The sequence below is a fragment of the Syngnathus leptorhynchus genome, chromosome 7 (assembly GCF_054491065.1).
Source record: "Syngnathus leptorhynchus isolate UIUO chromosome 7, UIUO_Slep, whole genome shotgun sequence".
Taxonomy (NCBI): domain Eukaryota; kingdom Metazoa; phylum Chordata; class Actinopteri; order Syngnathiformes; family Syngnathidae; genus Syngnathus; species Syngnathus leptorhynchus.
In genome coordinates, this window is record NC_141201.1 from 8,890,633 (window position 1) to 8,912,714 (window position 22,082).

At 41.2% G+C, this 22,082-nt stretch overlaps 1 protein-coding gene across 6 annotated transcripts in view; it reads right to left on the minus strand.

Moving 5' to 3' along the window:
* The window catches only part of fli1 (Fli-1 proto-oncogene, ETS transcription factor), a 31,213-nt gene that overhangs the window by 3,358 nt on the left and 5,773 nt on the right, over positions 1-22,082 (minus strand). For 2 of the 6 annotated variants that reach the window (XM_085916527.1, XM_085916529.1), the window contains 7 exons: positions 15,617-15,828; positions 14,239-14,390; positions 13,116-13,319; positions 7,219-7,287; positions 904-963; positions 713-772; positions 24-71 (listed from right to left, as the gene is read on the minus strand). In XM_085916527.1, the coding sequence (XP_085772653.1) occupies positions 24-71; positions 713-772; positions 904-963; positions 7,219-7,287; positions 13,116-13,319; positions 14,239-14,390; positions 15,617-15,828 (805 nt within the window). Of the gene's footprint in view, positions 1-23; positions 72-712; positions 773-903; positions 964-7,218; positions 7,288-13,115; positions 13,320-14,238; positions 14,394-15,616; positions 15,829-22,082 lie in introns of all 6 variants that reach the window. The other 4 variants (XM_085916526.1, XM_085916528.1, XM_085916530.1 and 1 more) reach the window with 3 other exon arrangements.

Sequence of the window (22,082 nt, forward strand, 5' to 3'; positions counted from 1 at the left end):
AACGTGTTAAGCAACATTCTTACCAGGATTGGCTAAGCGACTACTGGTGGGACCAAGTATTTGGTAAGGATCTGTGAACAGAAGCAGACACCTTATGCTCATGAAAGGGACTCTGACCTGTGCTAGTTGGCATAGAACAGAGGGAGTGAAATAATACACGTGGGAGGATAACAGACTCTTAACAGATATTGCACTGAAAGCAGGAGAGATATTTTCCTTCCAAGGTAGATTCCACCATGAACAAAGATTCTCCCCCTCCAACAATTTCACATTGCCAAGTAACTGTGAAGGCGGAGGGCTTTATTAGTACAAAAAAGGTTCTTCGGGCATTTTCTAGTCAAGGCAAGGTGCCGAAAGTCGTTGCAATAGATACATCGAGTATCCGGGTTAACAATCCCGTGTTATACACACAAAGAGCATATCCCCAAAAGAAAATGTTTTTTAAAACTATTTTCATGCCCGTATGTGAAATAGCTCCAGATCCAGAACAACCCTTTTTTTAATTAAATCCAAAATTACTTGTCAATTCGAGGGAGGTGTTTGAAGATAAGAAAATTAAGGAAAACATGTAGAAAGGATTCTGCCAGAGATGAAAAATAATTCAAATTTCACTCACTTTACTTGGCTCAAACTTGGCTCACTTCTAAAACAATCTACTAATTTATAGGGGCTGCTACAGTGATGGCCAAAAAAAGAGATTAACCGATGATACCTGGTTGAGCTCTGGGCTGCTCAGCAGTCTTGGTCACATTCTGAGTTACCACTGGAGAGCCTGGAGATAGAAGAAAAGATTGAAATCTTTACTGGCGACACATTGACTTCCTGCCTTGGAGATGGCAGCAGCAGCTATCGGCTACCCTCTAACATCTATGAACTAAGTTTCGCAGAGCTTTTAGTCCTCACCTTTGGCACTGTGCATGTTGTTTGACCATCCCGTCCGTCGTACAGCATCATATGAAGGGTCTGGGGAAAAAAATGGAGGGCAACATTTAAGTCCTGTCTAAAATGCATTAATAACGGGAATGTCTATTTCTTTGCAATGTGCTGGTCTGCTACAATGCGAGTTTTATTTCCTGTATTTATAGACTTTTGTGTGTGCCAACTCCTCTGCAAGGGTGCCAGAGTTGATATGTCAAAGAGAAATATATTAATGAATCACAGGGAAAAAAAGGAAACTTGGCCCTGAAAGCAGTATTCATCAAAGCAAATGTTTGCTGAAGGCTGTTTTTTTTCCCCTTTTTAAAAATGAAGTTCACAGAGGCCCCAACATGCTGGGGGCCCTCAGAAATTCTAATGTATTGTACTTAAAAGATAAATACAATTGAACACATTTTCTTTAAAACAATGTAACATTATGCTCAGTTTGAAGATTTAGTAATTCAGTGATTGTTATTGGTATGTGTTCTACACTTTGAGAATCAATGCTCGCTCTATCGTCATAATCTAATTCCATTGTCAACACTCGCAATGCTTTATCCTCCTTGTACGTAGTGACAGTACAGTATATCATTGCCATGTACCAGATTATTTATCCAGCACCAACAGCACATTAATCAATCGTTGCGAATGCGGCTAAAGTGGCTCTTGACAGGATATCTGGCCATGGCAGCGTTGTTGTTCTTGGCACACAGGGATGATTGTGGCACACTGTTAGACAACGATTACAGACTACCGGGCACCTTGCGACGTCCCTCACCACAAATAAAAAGCAAATTAACGGCCAAAGTTCACAGTTCTACGTGTGGCGCGTTCACTTCCTCCCTTCATGAAAGTTTGACAAAACGGCTAACCCTGGCTCACTTTTGCGTGGATTTTGCTATGTATCTGGAGGGCCTCCAAGAACAATCAGTCACTCTGACACAAACAGGTAAAAGAGAGGATGTGATGATCCCCATGGCTGAGTCTCAAAGACACACTGTTATACTCGTAGTGCAACTGGCCAGCACCTTTGATGGCTATTATTCTCATAGCTCAAACAGTTGCCAGAACACACAGAATTCTAAAGTGTTTGGCAACCGCACATTTTTTCTTCTTTTTTTTTTTTCTATTTCCAATTCAAATCAGTTGTGCTTCTCCCACAAGACAGTAGAGGTGTAAGTGTGATGACAGAGGTCGCGACTGGGATCTGCACGCTGTTTTCAAGGTCAAGAGGCAATCCCTTTTCCCATTAGTGAAGCAGAATGTTTAAAACGCTCTCCAGTTGACGTGGCTAATTTTTATATATGTGTGTGTATGTGTGTGCATGTGCGTGTGTGTATAGGGAGTTCAAAAGACCCCCAGACCAGAAATCAGAATAAAGTATTATTACGGAATATGTATAAGCTTATAACCAGGTTTTATAGTTATTTTATTACAAACATAAGCATTGAAAATCATTTAGCCCGCACCAGCGAAGATCATCATCCTCATTTTCATCCCCATGCCATTCTTCTCAGACCGTACCTACTGTGCGACATTGCCCTCTTGTGGACAAAAATATATTGACAGCTCGACAAACAAACCAGTATCTGCTTACAACTGCAGCCAACTGTAATAAATAAAATACAAGCCAAACTTCTCTTTGAAATCATGCTCAACTCTGAAAGTTTCATTCACAAGTTCAAAGACCTTTTAAAAATTATATTTTATTATATATATTGTTTCAAAGAGTCCTCTAAATGGGAAAATATATGCCGCAGAGTAATCTTTTCATCTCATCAATTATTTTCCACATATTAAACATTTAAAACTCTAAAATATTCCACCAAAGAACCCATTTCAGGGGGTGATATTCAAAGTGTAGTAAAATGGAAATTGAGAGCGCAGACATAAGCATGAAGGCAATGGATATTAACTTGCAAAAAGTCATTAGAATGATGAAAAGTTGAGGGGGGGGGGGGTGAAACGGGACAAAGAACAAGCAGCCTGCCGTGGCTGAGGGGTTGTCAGGTCCAATCTGGTGCAGGCTGAGGAGCAGCGAGTCCTCGGAGACTTGTGTTTCCTGCCTACCTCGCCTGTAGACAACCTCTCTTTGTTTTACTGGCCCTTTCTCCTCCCTCCCCACCTCTTCAGTCTAACCACCACAGGCGACCCCCCCCCCCCCCCCCCAAAAAAAAGCAGCAACACACTCGACAGCACCTCGAAAGGAACCTCGCAAGGTCTGCACCATCTACATGCAAAGAAGATGGCGGATAGAAATAAGAGACGGGAAGAAATAAATCTTCAATGAGAAGCAAATATTGGAAAAGAGAACAAACAGTTTGGAATTTAGAAGGAAAACAATAATAATGAATTTCCTGGTTAGGACAGGCCGACACACTGTTATTATACTCTGATTGATATCGATTTAAAGTTGTTGCCTTCACAACAAAACAGTGAGACTAAAGAAAGAAGTAGCGACACTTCAGAAAGTGTGACACCACAATCTACTTTTGTAACTCTTGTTTCTGTGGAGTTCACCACAGCGAGAGGTTGCGAGAGGGGAGCAAAAGCACAGAAGGAGAAGCAGCAGATGTAAAGCACACACACCAAAAAAAAAAAAAAAGTCAAACGATGTGGGGGCAATGCAGAGCGAGCCAGCCACGCAGACGTCGACCCAAAAGCGCAACCCCAAATCGCCTCCCCCACTCTCTCCCACCTCCCTCATTTTCCAGGCATTGCTCTGACTGTGACTCGAGCCAGTTTCCACTCATGTCTGGGGTGTGGTGCGCGCTCCTGGGAGACTTTTGACTGCGCGACCAGTTAGTCAAAACAAGGCCAGAGTGCTAGACAGAGAAGGCGAGAAAGGTGGTGGAAAGACTTGATATGAGAGAGAGAGAGAGAGAGAGAGAGAGAGAGAGAGAGAGAGAGAGAGAGAGAGAGAGAGAGAGAGAGAGAGAGAGAGACATCATTGATAGTGGGTAGCACATTCACCCTCCTCTCTGTTGTAGTGTATTGCACATCAGTAAATTACTGCAGTGAACACATTTTATTTCACTTAGTTGTAGGTTACTTAAAAATATGTCCATTTAAGTTCTCTTCGTATTTCCAAAATTAAAGCCAAATTTAAATGATCCACCTGCAGTAAACCCAAAATGCCATTTGTCTTCTGTGTTTCGCCATCGTTTTATCGTATGTGAAGGATGAAGTCACCTGTCAAATGAAATGAAAAGTACGAGCTCACTATACAACCTAAAATATTCAGGGATTTTTCTGTGTCTGAATCTCAATGTACAGCATCAGCACATCAGGGCGATAGACAAAATCTTCATCTTGGCGTGAGCAATGTTTGATCTTAATATACGTAATTCATGTTGGGCGTAGAAGTAAAATGTTTGTTTTATTCCAAAGGTTATCTTGGATTTTTTTCGCTTCAAGTAGCTCAATAAAGCTTGGCATCACGTATTGAACATAATCGTCATATTTAGAAGTATATTTGAATGATATTCAAAATTAAACCCAATATATTTTCCAAAGTCACAGAAAGCTACAGCAGACATGTGAAAGTGCAACCTACATTGCTTGAGTCTCAAGTTGTTGACCCTCGGTCTATACAGGTACATGGCTGCTCTACAATTGGCTGCTGGCCAGTTCACAAAATCAGCTGAGATAAACTCCAGCAGGTTCTCAAACTTTGTGAGGAGAAATGGTATAGAAAATGGCTTTTTATCATGTTTAAAAATACTAATGATTAAAAAACGGACTAAAATTCTTCTCAGTGATAAGTTATGTACACTACACATGTAAATTAAGGTCGCATCTAACTATTATTAATAATTGATTTGGATTTTGATTGATTTTTAATACACACACACACACAGACACAACATTACACGTTTGGGATCATGATACTAAGTTTAGGAAAAGCTGGTCAAAAGCAATGTAGCATGTTAAAAGGAACCATGCAGAAAGCCACACGTGCACATGCATGCCAATCCACAAGGAGACGGATTTTAAACACACATACAGACGCAATAGCACTGACGCACAGACACACCCTTTCCTTGCTGCTACATTCCGCGTTTCATACGCTGTCTTTTATTCATAACATTGCATTTTACACCGCAGTGTCTGGGCCAGATTAAGGGTTGTCTCCAGCGGGATGCTCGTGCTTACTCAACCCCAAAGAGTCTGCAAAGTATTTGGCTCCTCTCGAATGGCAATATGAACATGAACATCTGGCAGCGCTGATCTGTGAAACTGTCCGATAAACCCTGATCCTGGAGCTAACTTTGTTTGCCTCGCATTTTTATGACATATTGAAGCAAAACTTTGGAATTGTCTACTGTAGAAAATTATAACAATATTACAAACAAAAAGGCACACTGGCTGCTGGACGCTTCATTTTGCCCCTCAAACAATTTTTCAGAAATCAAATAAAAAAGTCTTCAAGTATCTGTATGCGTTCCTAAATTGCCTTAATTGCACACTTGATCCTTAAATATAATGCACAAAGATCTTAAAAAGTCTACAGACAACTACAATGTTATATTTTCCCTTGGAATCTTTACAAATTTGACAAATTAGTGTTGATGATTGTTGATCATTGGACTAGAATCTGTCCCCATACTCACAAAATTAAAGAAAAAACAGCAAGCTAGAGCATGGGTAGTTCTACGTAGGTTGAATTATTTCAGGGTCATTAGGGTTCGAGCATATTACAAATTTGTATTCTCAGTTTTTTCGCTGGGTGGAAGCATTGGGTGAGCATTGCCTGAAGAATAGATCACATGTATGTATATTCAGAGTCGGGCAGCTCATAATAGTCACCTCTTGTGAAAGGGAAATGCTCTCGAAGGGAGTGACCCACTATTCGTGCCAGTCCAAATACCTGGTGCTGAGAAGCAGGAAGGCCGGGGTCGAGGGGTGACCGAGCAGAATCTTATCTGGCCTTCCCAATGTACTGTATAGAACCCTTGCGACATTAGCCGGCTAGCGCTCGCCGCCTGGGGCAGATAACGAGTCCGAGGGCATTCTCGGACACTTATCAGACGCAGAGTTTCCTCTTTTCCTGCCTGGATGGGCCTCTCATCCTGCTTGTTGCACTATCATTGTTATTACAGTGTGCTTTTGCTCCTCTGGTGGTGACACCATATAGCTGATGTAAAGGATGTGTAGCTTTCTTTTCGAAATGGGAGTTTCGGCCATGTTTGCGTTGTGTCAGCACAGTAATGTTTGTAGAGTGAAAAGGTATCCGTAGGAAGTCGCTCTGGGCGTTGTCCTAAAAGGCTTAGTTCAGCTTCTCGCTATGATTTTGTTGGAAAGATGGTGCAACTCGGTTCATTTTGAATTTTTTTCAGAAAATTGCCTCTGGCGTTGAACACGTCACAGTTGTCATGCATACCACAAAAGGACATCAGTTTAATGTGCTAAGAAAGATTTTGTTTTCTTGGATTTTTGTGACGATACTTTAAGTAGCATGTCCAATAAGCAGTGTTCAGAGAAGATAAGATAAGTTACGTTTCAAATGACTTGCATTTAGAGCAGTAAGAATCAGCTGTGTTTTCTCCTTATCTTATAATTTACATGGGAATTAAGGACAAATATGACACATCATGCACATCTGCAGCAGGAAAGAAAGCCGGAGATGGTGTTTTTTTTAGTGTTTTTGTGAAAACAATAGTTCAAAGCGTACGCTCGTGTCCCCAAGGTTTTATGACGGCAACAGTTTTCAAGAGGCATACAAATTGAATGTTGACCATCCCAGGTCACATAGTGTTGATAGTAAATTTAAACTGTGTAGACTTTTTATATCCACTGGGTTTAATGTTTCCAAAAAGATGCAAAACATCCGTTGACTGTCCTCTTTTAAACCATCACCATGTACACACTCATGGCCAATAAAATGTGCTCTGATGTAGTCAATCATTCTTCTTGTTGGTACACATTGTTGCCTCAGCACCTGTCCACCTCAAGCCACTCGCCTCGTTTCCACAATCGCTGCATTCACCGTCTGTCTTCACCCTGCCTGCTGTGGATGGAACTCATCAGCAGGCCACTTTTTAGCTCCCTGTTAATATGCTCCTATTCTCTCCAAGATGGCTTGTCTCAATTTGACACACAAAAGCTACACCTGCCGCCTGAGCTTGTTACAAAAGCGAGCATGAAAAGTGCTTTGGACTCCCAAATGCAATTTGCTGACATCGACTTCCCCTATTCTCCTACTTTTTCTCTTCTTTCTATTTGTAACTCACATCACTTTTCCATTTATAATTAGAAACATGGATTTCAAGGAGAAACAGGAACAGGAATTGCTCTTACCCTCTTTGGCAGCCAGACGTGGTGATGGGTCTGTGTGTGACGGGGTGGTGTAGGATAATGACGAGCTACCTGCAAGGAGACCACATTTGAATGACATTAAAAGCTTAGAAAAACAGATAATTAATATGTTTTTAAAGATTGAATTTACAATTAAACTGGGAAATGTCTATGATGAAGGCATGCAGTTACCACTGGCAACATTTAAATTCAGTCCATCATGCATTTTCTGAAGCAATTTATGAACACTCGTATCTAGTTTGAGCATTTAGACATAGGCTTTCAAAAAATGTGTTTAACACGGAGGATTTTATAAAATTTTGAAAAACGACGTGTAAGGAAACGGCACGGTAGGGCACTAGTTAGCACGTCAGCCTCACGGCAGAGATATTGCGGGTTCGATTTCACCTTCGGCCTCCCTGTGTGGAGTTGGCATGTTCTCCCTGTGCTTGCGTGGGTTTTCTCCGGGTACTCTGGTTCCCTCCCACATCTCAAAAACATACATGGGAGGCTGATTGAACACTCCAAATTGCCCATAGGTGTGAGTGTGAGAGCGAATGGTTGTTCGTCTGTGTGCCCTGCGATTGGCTGGCAACCAATTCAGGGTTTCCTCTGCCTCGTGCCCGCTGGGATAGGCTCCAGCATGCCCGCAACCCCCGTGGGGACAAGGGGTGTGGATAATGGATGGAAGGATGGACGTGTAAGAAAAATGTGCCGCTACCTTGCCCTAAACAAGTTTTAATTACTGCTACTGTCCAATGAGTTGAGTACACAACCAGCAGGTGGTGGTCAAAAATCCCATTGGCATTCGGGCCTCTCATCATATCTTGTGAACCAAGTCTCATTTTGGACATAATCAACCAATCAGTGACATTCATATACTGTAAGAAACACTGAACAAACTAAACGCAACAAGGTGCAACACTGTCGATGCTCCTAAAATATAGGAACAACTCTTGAAGTCAGTCAGCGTTTTAATTGTAAAGTCTAGTCTTGAATAATAAAGACTGCCTAGTTATTTCACCTTATGTAGCAGAACCCAACGCTACATTCCTGCACTCGCACAGGCACCCTGGGCGGCACCAAAATGCTCTCTTAATTTTAGCTGCCCCAGGCATAAATCAGTGAGTGGAAAAACAGACCCAAAAAAATGCACAGGGAAAACACAAGAGCTGCTACTACGTGGAGCGTGTTAAGATTTAGCACACAGACAGCTGCTGAGTTGGGGGGAAAGTTTTCTTTTTTTTTTTTCTTTTTTTTTCTGAATTGGACAAAATGAATAACGGCGGAGAAAAGTTTGTGTATGATTTGATTCAGAACCTCTGTGCCTGTTAGTGTTGAGGGGGTTGGTGTAGCCAACTCAGGCTCTGTTATTTTAGGGGGTAGAGCTAAAGGGGGCGAGGGGTGCTCCACAAATGTACGCTAGCCTCCCAATACCCCACCCCTCCTGGTTCTACCTATTCCACAGCACCCCCGAGGCTCTGGGTCTCGTTTAGAGACCTGGGGCCTCCGAACAGGGGAACCATTGTATGAGGCAGGGTCCCTGCACGGCAATCAAACGCAGCTCCTCATACAAAAATAATTCCTCATGCTGAGTGCAGGCACGCAAGAGGCAAGCGAGCCACCAATACAAGTGTGTTTGGAATAAGGGAGAACGTGTATAAGGGAAAAGATGAACAAAAAAAATGAGGGCGACTGAGGGGAGAAGGAAAAGGGCTGTTTAACCCTTTTCCTACTGTGCGCCACATATGTGGGCTGACCCAGACAGGCAAACAGGCAGCATTGCTGAGAAAAACCTCAAACCATCCCGCAGAGAAATCCAGGATTGCTGTAACGTTGGAGAGGGAGAGCAAGGAGGGGTGAGAGCGAGAGATCGAGGCAAATGACAGGGAATTTTGACTATGATGCATATTTATTTGGACGGCCTCTTCCTCTCTTCAAAAACAAACACAATTTACTAATCTGTACGTGGCCCACAAGAAAAATAAAAACCCATCTTTCTTGCTCTAGATTACGTAATGTCACTGATACAAAAAAGAAGTTCCTCCAGTAAGGCAGGGCCTAATACTAACAGAGTTCAGTTTCAAGCATCTAGATGGACCTCCGTCAACCCAGGTTGTTTATCCTGAGGAACCACAGGATATCATCACCCAAACATGCCGCATAGACTTTGTCAACAAATGAAACTTTCAAGTAAGTCACTTAGGTGTACTGAACTTTTTAAAGGGAGACAATAAGGCCACTGTCTAAAGAACGTCATTCTATGCGATAATGTAGTAGAAATTTCGTAGATAATGTAGAATCAGATTTTCCCTTTGGGAAGCGGGAATCAAATTAATCTTTTCTTTTATAAAGTTGATTGAGAGATTGATTGATTCATTATCTGAACCGCTTATCCTCACCAGGGTCACGGGCATGCTGAAGCCTATCCCAGCTGACTTTGGACGGTAGGTGAAGTACACCCTGAACTGGTTGCCAGCCAACCGCAGATATAATCGGTGCAATTGCTAGTAAAGTAAAGAACAGCCCCACATGGATTTGATGCTATTTCCACACGTTTGCATTGATTTGAAGTTATTGGAACAACAAACAGTAAGGCTTGCTTAAACAAATAACAAGAAACAGTAGTTCACCATTAAGTCACCTGGGATTAACTTCAGCAACCCTTTGAACCTACACGGGATAAACATTATTGAAAAAGGATGAATGGATGTAGGTTCAGAGAAAAGGGAGTGAAACATATTTATAAAACAGTCGCCCATCATAATGTCTGTCCAACTGATTATCCAGTTGTCCAATATCAGCATTCCTATATAGCAGGAGCCATCTGCATCTTCACTTATTTCAAAGCAATATATATTCTTGTAGTGCTCAGTGTCTGAAGTCCCACGTTAAATTGAGCAGCTGCATACTAACTTAGTTTGGCTGCTAGCAGCAGACGGCTAACAGTACGAGGCGCAGGGCCAGGCCAGCCAGCCCCTGCACACCAATGATAACCTGCCAATAGAAGGAACTAATGCGCAAGGAGCTCAATAAAAATGTTGCGAGGGTTGAAAGAAAGAGAGAAACATTTTCCCTACTCAGCCTTTAAGGCCAGATGTTTATGGTCTGTATAAACTATTGAGGGTAAGAGAATGTCCCCCACTCAGCAACCGTGCGGTGTAGAAGCCCAGACTTATCGCTTGTTTTTTTTCCTTCCACTTGCCCATTTTGACTCAACTCCCACTGTAATCTATCCAGATACAAAAGAAACAGCGACAGTGGAGAAACAGGACTGTTGCTGTTTTCTAATGGGGCTCGCTCATTACAAGCCTGGCCTGTTTTCATGCACTTTCCCCCAAAGTATTGAACTGATACTCATATATATATATATATATATATATATATTATCCCCCTAAGTGCTCTGTTCCTATAGAGTTCCTATATATGTAATATATATTACATACATATATATATATATATATATATATATATATATATATATATATATATATATATATAGTATATATATATATATATCCTATAGAGTTCCTATATATGTAATATATATTACATACATATATATATATATATATATATATATATATATATATATATATATATATATATATATATATATATATATATATATATATATGTATGTAATATATATTACATATATAGGAACTCTATAGGAACAGAGCACTTAGGGGGATAATATATATATCTATATCTATATATATATATATATATATATATATATATATATATATATATATATATATATATATATATATATATATTATCCCCCTAAGTGCTCTGTTCCTATAGAGTTCCTATATATGTAATATATATTACATACATATATATATATATATATATATATATATATATATATATATATATATATATATATATATATTATCCCCCTAAGTGCTCTGTTCCCTGCACGTGTGGTATCAAACCGACCGACGGAGTGCGATAAAGCAAACAGTCCGCGGTCCCTCCCCGACAGACTAATTTGAACAAATTCTCCAATTGCAGCCCAAATTGAAAGCACATTGAGTTGCGGACAGCCATCATTTATAAAAATCTGGGTAAGTGACAAAGAATCAAGTAAAAATATTGCACTGGCAACTACCCTTGTAGTTACAAGCAGCTGCTTGGCCAGACACATGTTCCCATTGTGTTGGCAGAGGCAACGGTGTGGCTACCTGAATGATATATCGGCACGGGACATGGCGGCTATGTTTGGCTGCACTATGGCCGCAGGGTGGGGAAGTGTGTCCCAGTCCTTCGCCCAGTGTACATTCATACCTTAATGACGAAGTGGAATGTTAATCAGATGTTCAATAAACAGACTCACGCATGATGCACACAGATGTCTATGAAATGATTGCAGTGCCCATTTAAACCAATGACAGGAGGTGGGTGGGGATAATAAATTAAGGAGATGTCCATTAGACATCACATGACATATCACTAATACCTACAGGGCTCGGCTTTTTGGGGCACTTGAGGTGCTCGGCCTGCCTCCAACACTCGCAATTGGAGCCAGAAGTCTATTATCTGGACAGGTTTACTTTTGACTATGTGCAGGAGAGGAGCGAATGGATTTCGTTACCAAATCATTGTCCCTGCAGGGTCTGCCTCAACCCTCCATCTTCCTACTCTGTCTCTCTCAGACATTTGGTGCTAACGCAGTTCGTCTTGCCCGTAGGCTTCCAGTGTCAATAATATGCTGTGCTTTCCAGACAGCTGCTCTAAAGCAGGTCAGCCCAAGCACGGGAAGAGAGCATTCGCTGCTTTGTTTGTCGGGAATGGATCCAAAGCAATTTCAACGGGCAAGCGGAGAGGATTCCACAGCACACACGGTCTAAATCAAAAGACAGGGCAGCATTGGGCAAAGTCACGGTACAGCATGTAAGCCGTTGCTAAGTCTTGCAGCCGACGGCCATAATGAAAACTGCTGTGCCTAGTGGCGGTCAGACAGATCCACCCGCTGAAGCATTGCACAATGAGACTGTTATACTCATGACAAGCATCCCTCTCTGCCCTGACAACGTGCACGGGGAAAACTGTTGACACCCACAAAGTACAGTTCCCATTACATCACCCTGAGGCCCATCACAACATTTGGGGAGTCATTTTAAATTTAGTAGAGACATCAATCACTTCACTCAGTGCGGTTTCTTGATATTCTGCTGCAGTGAAAGCAGCTCTCGCTGTTCTTAAGCTTAGAATGCAAAATATTTGATAATCATCCCAACAGGTTTCTCTGATAATCACTGAGACCGAGCTGCTACACTTAAAAATCTTAGCCCCGCCAGATATTACATTTTATATTTCAAAGGCATTTGCATACGCCTCAGCAAATTGCTTTGGGTTCCCAGCTGAAACTTATGAAGAGGGATTCCACTGAGAGCCTCTTCAAAGGTAATAAGCTCAAATTTAGTTGCCTGGACACACTGGTCTAGCCTGCTTCCTGAGGCAATGCACCTGGACTTCTTTCCAAAGTCCATGTGGTGTATAGCACAGAAGAAGTGTAGCAAGACATGATATCTTGATAGAGAGGAGCACCACTAATGGCATCAAAGACTTTGTGGTATAAGCAAAAGTAAAAGTGCAAACTTATAAACAGTCCAGAGTGATCAATCCTGGACAACCGTGATTCGCTTCTTTCTTGTCTGCAGCTTCATTTTCACTGAATACAGTGAATTGACACAATGTAATCAAAAGTCCCTTCCAGATTTGCTGGAAAGCACCTTTCTTTTTCCAAGACTTTTCTACCACCACTTTCAATGGATTGCTTCACAATTCCATCTGGGAAAGAACCGTTCTTCTACTGACTCTGGATAAATCAATCATGAAATCAAATGCCTGTTCACAATTACTTGTTCATTTTTGGAAAGCACACTTACTTTCCCTGAGGTAATTGAGATGAGAGAGAAGAACTTCAGCGTTGTACATAGAGGTAAGACGGAGGAAGTCGTCCTTGCTCATCTTGCACAACTCTTTGCCGTCCGTGTTTTGAAACATGGATGTGTCAATCTCCAACAAGCCGTACTCCTTGATGGCCCACTCTAGCCACTGGCGCACGTGATCCTGCGACCACAATGAAGGATCTGCGAAAAGGAAGAGAAGTAGTTGTATATTGCCTACACATACTACGTGAAATTGCATCTGGACCAGGAGTGAGGGAGTTGAACGTCTAGCATCTCATGGCATAAAGGAGTAGGAAAAAATGAACAAGTTGAAAAGAGAATGATTTATCAGCGGCTGATCATGGCTCAGTTTTTAGATATAAATAATTCTTTGTCCTCCTTAAACCAAAGGTTTCATCAGAGTAGGATAATGTTTCAGGTAAATCGACTTTCACTTCATTTTCAAATCCCTTTCTGTCATTGTTCAACATTTCTTACATAGAGTTACATCTGGAGAGACTTACTTGACAAATCATAGTTTTTGTTGCATATACTGCTGAGACAATCTGGGAGCCAGACTGATAGTAGTCAAAGTGTAGCCTCCGTGTACCGTAACGGTGTTCAACTCGTATCTGTCTGTATCAATTTAAAATCAACCTGTAACACTTCGCCAAGACTCCATTTTTTTTCTTGTTTTTAAATAAAAGCAATTTGCAGTGATTACTTTCAGGAAAAATGTAACCCCTCCCCATCTTTGTGGCTTTAATGAATAATTCTGGCAACGTAACATTTCTTCAGCGTTACAGTGCTGACCATGCACTTGTAGCTACACGAATTGTGCCATTTCACATATTTAATGATTAACTTGGTGAAACCGGAGCTGTTAAAGAAATATAGCTCTGGCAGACCAAGAGATATTTCTACTTGCACAAGCTCGGCCACACTCATGGCAGAGATGAAACGCTGGCACCCAGCTAAATGAAAATAGGGCTGCTTTGGCGAAGCACTGTCAAAACACGAGGACTACAGAAGAAAATATTGAGAAGTCATTGCTCCCGAATCTGACACAGATCAGCTTCGTACAGCATATTTCAGAAGTAGTTATGTTTCGAAGACTTACCAGCTGGTACAATGACTCTCCGTTCATTGGTGGTCATGTTAGGGGGCGGGGCATTTTTCTCATCCATGTAGTTTCCATAGTTCATCTGGGACGTCTCGTTACTCCCCACCAGCTTATTACATTTACCCACGCTGCAGTCCACTGGAGACTCCCTGCTAAGCACACACAAAGTATATTGCAAAAAAATATTATGACTTATTGTGAAATGGTTGTTTGGCCAAAGTGAAAGACTGTTTTACTTGAAACAAGGTCGTTCTCAAGGGAAATTGGTCGGTTTCTAAATGATAAATGATGGAAATGTGCAGAACAATTAGGACTTGAGGATTTTTTTAATGAGGAAAAATGACAAATCATGATACAGTTTAGACATTGAATAGGTTAAATCTTACTTTTTCAGTGCAAAATGTCCACCATGTGTTTGAGTCATCAGGATTTTGTTTGCGCCTGTTTCTAGTGGAACATCTTACAACTTGGAAATATTGCACCTTTCTTTTTTTGCTATTCTGTTGGATGAGAACTTTTGTTGGATGTGTCTACAAAAACTTGAGTGCTGTAATCTTGCATGCATTTGGGTTACCTTGCACATTGAGCAAAGAATTTCTGAACAGTAAATTATTCCGCAAAATGATGGCGAAATTTGGAACGTATGACCTATGCGTTTCTGCAGTGTTTCTTGAGTAAAATACAATATTTCTTCTATATAGAGACCTCCACTTGAATAAATGCTGTTTGTCATTGCCGTGAGCATTGCCAATTTCAATATCTGAATCATTTTTATTTGCCAAGTATGTTTGAAGCCATTAGTCCGTGTCACACTAGTACAAAAAAATATAATAGAATATACACTTAAGATAGATAGAACAAAGAAGAGCTTCCGAAAAACTGAACTGTGGCAAACAAGTGTGCTGTATGTATGCTGTGGCAAATTATCCAATTACATTTTTTGTCATTGAGTTTTTACCAAACTATATATTATTCACTTTAAACCTGCAACCCTCGTGAGGATAAGCTGTTCAGAAAATGGATAGATGGAAAATGTATCTTTTTTCATTTTTTTCATTATAATTTATTCATGCTTGTGACCTATAGTGACAGAAAGAGCAATTCAATACTCTTCTCTATCCATATCGAAATGAACAATTAACCTCTGTCTTGTTGCGAGGAGTAAGAGTAAACAAATTAATCAACAGTATTTCAGTATATCACATAAACCTTTTTTTAGACATGTTGGTTATGTGCTTTGCCCCGAGATTACGTGTAAAATGTGAGCCTAGGCTCAATAAATGCCTGGAAAACTGCTTCAACCAATTAATTACCCTTAGCATGAACAATTACTCCATCCAACAAAATACCAAAAACTTTCCGTTCTTTTTCTTACCGTGATCCGTTCATATGCTCATATTCTCGCTTGACGTTGACCCGCACTGGCTGGTTGATCCACTCCTGCTGTGGGGGTAATGGGTTGATTTTGTGAGTCTGGCCGTAGTCCTGCGCGCCAGATGCAGTCATGTCTGTCTTGGGGAGAGGGGCAGCAGCAGCGTACGGAGGCTCAAATAAAGACTGGTCTTCACTCACCACTGATAGCGCCTCCTGTAAGGAAAAGCAACAATGAGGTGGTGGATCTTTCTCCTCACGCCATGAGTAGTTCATTCATGTTTTAGGATTTAAAGCTGGCAAAGCTCTGTCTTTAAAAGCAACCAGCTCTCACACGATGAATAACATTTAACATGAGGGATCACATTTCAGCTAACGTTTGTGTTTTGGTGATGATAATCACAGCTGTCATTTTGACATGGTAACACAACAAACAGAGGGATGGAAAATACAAAAATTATTTGCAAGGACTTTTGAGACCTTTTCAAGAGCACTTTGGTCAACTTTTTATTCTCTAAATCAGTAGGAGCGAATTTTATGGGCTCAATATTTGATCACCATTTTTTAAGATTATGTTAACACATTTGAGAATAATTATCCCATTATTTTGGATTCACAGACTCCTCGGGGGTACAGAAATGTGTTTTCATTATTTGGTGCACAGAGGTGGCAAAATAATCCTTGTTCATCTGACAAGCGAGAAGGAATGTCCATCTGATGTACAAATAGACAAGCACTTTGTCAACAGGTCTCCACTATTGGAAAACGATTAGCTGTATAGAACATTGTAACAATATAGCTATTGGTGGGCTACCAAAGTTGCTAATTTGTATTTTGTGGCAAGGTTAGTGCTAGGCTGATTTGGGAACAGTTTAAAATGCTTGACATGCATATATCATTGTCCAAATTTATCTACAAAACCAAGTGCAAGCTAAAGCAAGGAAGTGAGATTCGGGAGGCTGGCTGGCAGATGTACACCTCCAACGTTTCCTACCAACACATGAGAATGGCATCAATCTTGTCAACACTCTGCAGGCCAAGAGTGCAAATAAAGGACCCAAAATGTTGAACTATTTCTTTAAGATTGGGACAACATTGTCAGGTAATGACAGCGATAAGCATTGGTACTAAGAGAACATCAGAATTGACTTTTCAAACTACACAGAAACTTGTGATGTCAAATATTCATTCTCTTGGGGAGCTTCTTGAGCTGTAATTACGTGCAGTTATGGGTCATATCACAGTCTGGCATCCTAAGTAGTTTGGCTAAACAGCCCCTGTAGCTACTGTTGCTTCCTGTTGACGTTAGATGACTTCAATCATGCTCATAGTGCAGTTAGGGTGCAAACAAATGGCAATTCTTACATGTCTTCAGTTCTCGGCAGCAATTTGAATGGTAAATGATTGCTTCATCCACAGATAATTATTGTTTGTCTTCTGTCTGAAGACTTCACAGAAGCACAGAGGGGTCCACTGCAACACTGACCTAACTGCTGTGGCTCAGCAATGTAAGCAATGTTAGTTTATTAAAGAAAACAAAAGCAACTCTTGACTGGACGACATATTGCACAATTTCGGCTGGTTACTCTTGAAATGCCATGGAATTGTTTTAGATTTGGTCTCCTCTTTTTGCATGCTTAAAATGTCAACATTCCAGACATAGTTAGTTTGTTAAAATGACTCCATGACAATCATTTTTTGGTGAGCCACTGCCTTTCCAGCCATCGTCATTTAAAATCAGCCAAATGTCTGGAGGAAAATAAGTCTGAATATTAGGCATTCTCATCATGTGTCTCTCCTTTTGACTCGGGATTGAAACACATCTGGATCTGATGGGATTTGATGGCACGACTTAGACGGAGACGCATCTAATCCTCAAAGGACGGAATTTATATCATTCTGAAATGCCACATATGTTTGTGAATAAAAGGGAAAGAATGACAAGACTTATCAATATTTCAAACATCACTGCTATTCCAAAGATACTCATATACAACCACAGAGACTACCAAACTGAAGATATGGTTAGATGCCACACTCATTTACTTAGAAATGTCAGAAAAGAATCAATATTATGTGGAACTGCTCTTGAAAAACAGTCAAAACATTGCTATTATTCACACAACTTCAAGTCATACACTCAAGATGATATCCGTAATGCATATGCTTTTGCTAATATTAAACTCCTAGAGTTGTGCTAAACAAAGCTTGCTGTCATTATCCTTAGTGCTGTACCAGAGGCCAAGAGAAAAAGCATCTTTGGGAGGGGAATATGGAATAAAATGCACCCCCACAGGTAAAGTAAACGGTCATATAAAAGCTAGCTGGCGAAAACGTTTAACCTCCCTCCCAGAATTAGATTTTCCAGGGATTTAATCAGTTGATCCATCATATAGTATGAGCCCTGGCAGTATTACTTGCTATCTAAGCAGCACACAGCAGCTAGTGCGCCACGGATAAAGCGCCAAGAAGCGAGGGAACGTCTCGCTTCGGCCCGATAAGGCCACACGCGACTATTGCGACTGTTGCAAGTTACATTCCGAGTGACATATCAGCCTGTCAAGTGGAAACCATGATTGGCAAGTGGCGTGTGCCCATCAAGATGGTAGAGAAGAGAAGAGTGTTTAAAAATAGGCGCAAGATCCTCTCTGCTGAGGAGAAATCAGCAGCGTTTTCTCTTTCCTATCAGTAGGAAACACCAATGAACGCGTCAGACTTCTACTTGACTTCTACTCGACTTGTGAAAAGCACCTTCATTCAATTTCATCTTCAACTACTGTTAAAATAATAGAACATAGCCACCCAGAGAAACATATGTACACCAAAAAAAGGATCCAGCATGGTTTCTCTTTTGTTGTCCCTGACTATAAAATATCCTTTTAAAGTGTTACTTAGATCTTACTTACTATAATTTACAGTATTGTAAGCAAAAATGGTAAAGTAGAAAAATACCTGGACCCAAGGTATAATCTATGTTGCAAATTTACTTATTCAATTTCAAATGAACTTTTCCAGAGCTAAAAACCTAAATAATGACAATACATTTAAGCACCTTGCTCAAGGACTTCAATTGTCTTGAATGCGCAGTGTGGAATGGATCTTGAATAAATGATAAATCATTCACAGCTAATCTCTCCCTCTAAAAATAAAGTTCCTCTACAAATACAACTATGTATAGTAGAACCTGTCGGGTCAAACACAATGTGTTCCTGGATGTTGGTTGACCTCTGATATGGAGGATTTCTTTCCAATAGGAAGTGCACAAGAAGGGGCAAGGGTTGTGGCAGGACAACTCATGGCTGCTTGACCGTGACAATGCGCTTGCTCAGAAACCCCTGAGCATCTGACAGGTCCCGGCCAAGAAGAATTTCCCCATGTTGGAGGAACCTCCATACTCACCTCTGTTTAATTTGTTCTCCTTTTTCTCAAGTTCACGGCAATCAGTAAAGCGACCCATTTTTTAAGAAATGGGTGACATCATGATGGACGATGGAGCTGCAGAGGATCCTGAGAGAATTCTTTTAGGAGTGCATGATGGTGTGGCAAAGAAAGCCAGAAGTGTTTTAGACTCCAGAAGCATCGCTTCAAATCTTGCAGGGCTTTAAAGTTGTCTTCTTCCCAAAAATTGGTCAGCTTTCTAAGGCTCCCCCCCTATTTTGTTTTGTTATACTGTTTTAGTTTGGCTGAAAGCAGCCACAATATAAACATGTACTGGTGTCCGATGCGCCAAGTTCCAGTTCTGTTTCCATGACTATCATATTTTCTCTCATTGCCATCACTACCCATTTGTGGTGTCATGACCATAAAAAAGACCCCACAAAAGCTAAAGAAAAAGCTAAAAACTCGAGTTAAAGGGAATTCAAGTCAGAATTTTTCTTTACAATAAGTTATTTGTCCCTCTACTAGTCTAAACATGGCATTCTGAATACTATCACGTTTGTGGAATACAAATTAAGCAGATAGTCCACCCATTTTTACCCATATCAGGGTAAATTCGGTATTCGAACAAATAATTCGAGATTTTTTTGCTTCGGATGTCGGACGAAATTCGGTTGTCAAACCTCGCGAGATGAGCCGAGAGGAAGCAAGTGGGAGCAGTAAAGCCATCCTAAAACACAAAGACGCTCCTAAAGCAATGCGACAGTGAGCGCCCGGCCGGCGCGCTGCGGGCGGTTGCGCGATCGGACCAAATTAAGCTCCCTGCGCACTGAGGTCCACTTAAATTTTGGAAAGTAAATTAGGACTTTAAAAATATTTTCTAAATTCTAGCGACCGCTCTGTCACAATAATGCGACCAGTGCGGTGCAGTTCCGCGGTCCGCGGCGCGCTACGGTTGCGCGTTCGGCGATGCACTGCAGAAATGCGATCGGACAAACTTAAGCTCCCTGCGCACTGAGGTCCACTTAAATTTTGGAAAGTACACCAGGACTTTAAAAATATTTTCTAAATATCAGCGACGGCTCTGTCACAAGAATGCAACCAGCGCGGTGCAGTTGCGCGGTCGGCGACGCGCTATGGTTGTGCGTTCGGTGGTGCGCTGCAGTTGCGCGATGGGACAAAAATGCGCAAATGAAAAAATGCTTAAAAATTGAGGGGATTTTATATGTCTTTAAACGGATTAAATCTTTATTCCATTATTTGTAATGGGAAAATATGTTTTGAAATTCGAACGATTCACTTCTCGAACAGCCTTCTGGAATGGATTGTGTTCGAAAACCGAGGCTCCACTGTATTAAGAAAAAAAAACTGTTGTTAAATTCTTGTTCCACCACCACCATAATGCTGTGTCTAGACTATTAGAAGCGAATAGAATGACTTATTGTCGAGATTTTTTTTTACTTGTCTTCTTTAATCCTTAACACCCTCACATAGTTACAGTGTTTTTACATGACGTTTATTTAGTTTGTTGGTTGCTTGATTTTTCTGCTCCAACTTTAACGGTCCTCCAAAAGGACACAATGCTTCACATGAGTCAAACACCTGCCTGCAGCCACCGCCTTGCTTTTGTTTACATCAGGCCTCTAAATGCATCACAACACGTTCTCCACATGTAGTCTACACGTGTGTCTATTTGGCACACACAACAACAGTTGTCCACCAGGATGGCGGTGGAGTGGAGAATGAGGAAGGTGCTCCATTCCTGTCTTTTGTTTAAGTAGGAAAAGGAAACCTGTCAGGAAAAGATTGTGTAGAACAGGAAGCTCTCATGGCTCAAGAGCATGTTTTTTTTCTTTAAGAGTGCACAAGTCAGCCCAGCCATTCACACCCACACTTCAATTATGACTTTGTTTCATTCTTAGGATTTTGAGACAAACATCTCAATGGTCTTTGCATCCACCCTCCATCCAAAATATACATGGATGGCTTTTTTTTGGGTGGGTGGGGTGCCACCAACGTTAACACTCCAACACACACACGCACGCACACACACACACACACACAAACACACACACACACACAAACCACACCCAACTGCCACAACACCGCTATTTGAAATGTCCCCTAAAACACAACAGCACTTTTCAGTGAGATGTGCTTGATTTTGGCGCATTTTTTGGAGCTGACACTTGTTAGGAAGTGAGCCAAGAGAGGGACTTGCCATTCAAACATCTGGAAGCATCCGCAGCCATCTGGAATGTGACTGTCTAGAAGGGAAGAGGAGGAGGGGGGTGCAGTAGCCAATGTTAATTCAGCCCAGCAGTACTCCTGATGACTACCAATTTCACCAAATACTACTTCCCAATTATGATGATATCTTAATCATGATGTTACATAGTTTTAAGATTATTATATACCTTATTCTATTTTAACAGCATGCATGTCATATACTGCCACACTTGTATGACTGTTGTCGTTATCACGCATTAACCAAGGACTTGTTAACTAATTTATATACACTCCATAAGGGTAGCACTAGTTGTGTAACACTGACAAAGAGAACACTTTGTAAAGTGTGGTTTCAAAGTGTTGCAAGGTTTCAAGTTGCCAAACAGCAGCTTTCCTTAAACAACACACAACACTCCCTTCACACACACACAAAAAAAGAGAAAAAAATCGTTAGGCTACATAAACTGCGAGTGCCTTCGACATCACCGAACCATCACACTATTGTCACCAATGACAGGCTCCGTTTATCAACCCGTCACCAGAGACGCCGCCAACGGAGACGCCGCCGTTGCGCGACTTTTCTCCGGCGCGTACAATCCACTCACATTGCGCGGCCGATCACACTTCAAAACAAGATTCGAGTCAAAGAGAAGGCCTTACCTACATGAAAACACAACTTTTTCTTTTTCAGAAAAGTGTTGCAGGGTAAAATAAGGCCGCTCCAGATGTGCGTAATTTGCGCGCTCGCTGCTGAGAAATCCAACGTGCGAGTCAAGCGTCGACGCACATCCTCACACCGTTCGGAAATTATGATTTTTAAAAAAAAAGAAGACGAAGGGGGATGGTTTGAAGGGAACAGCAAG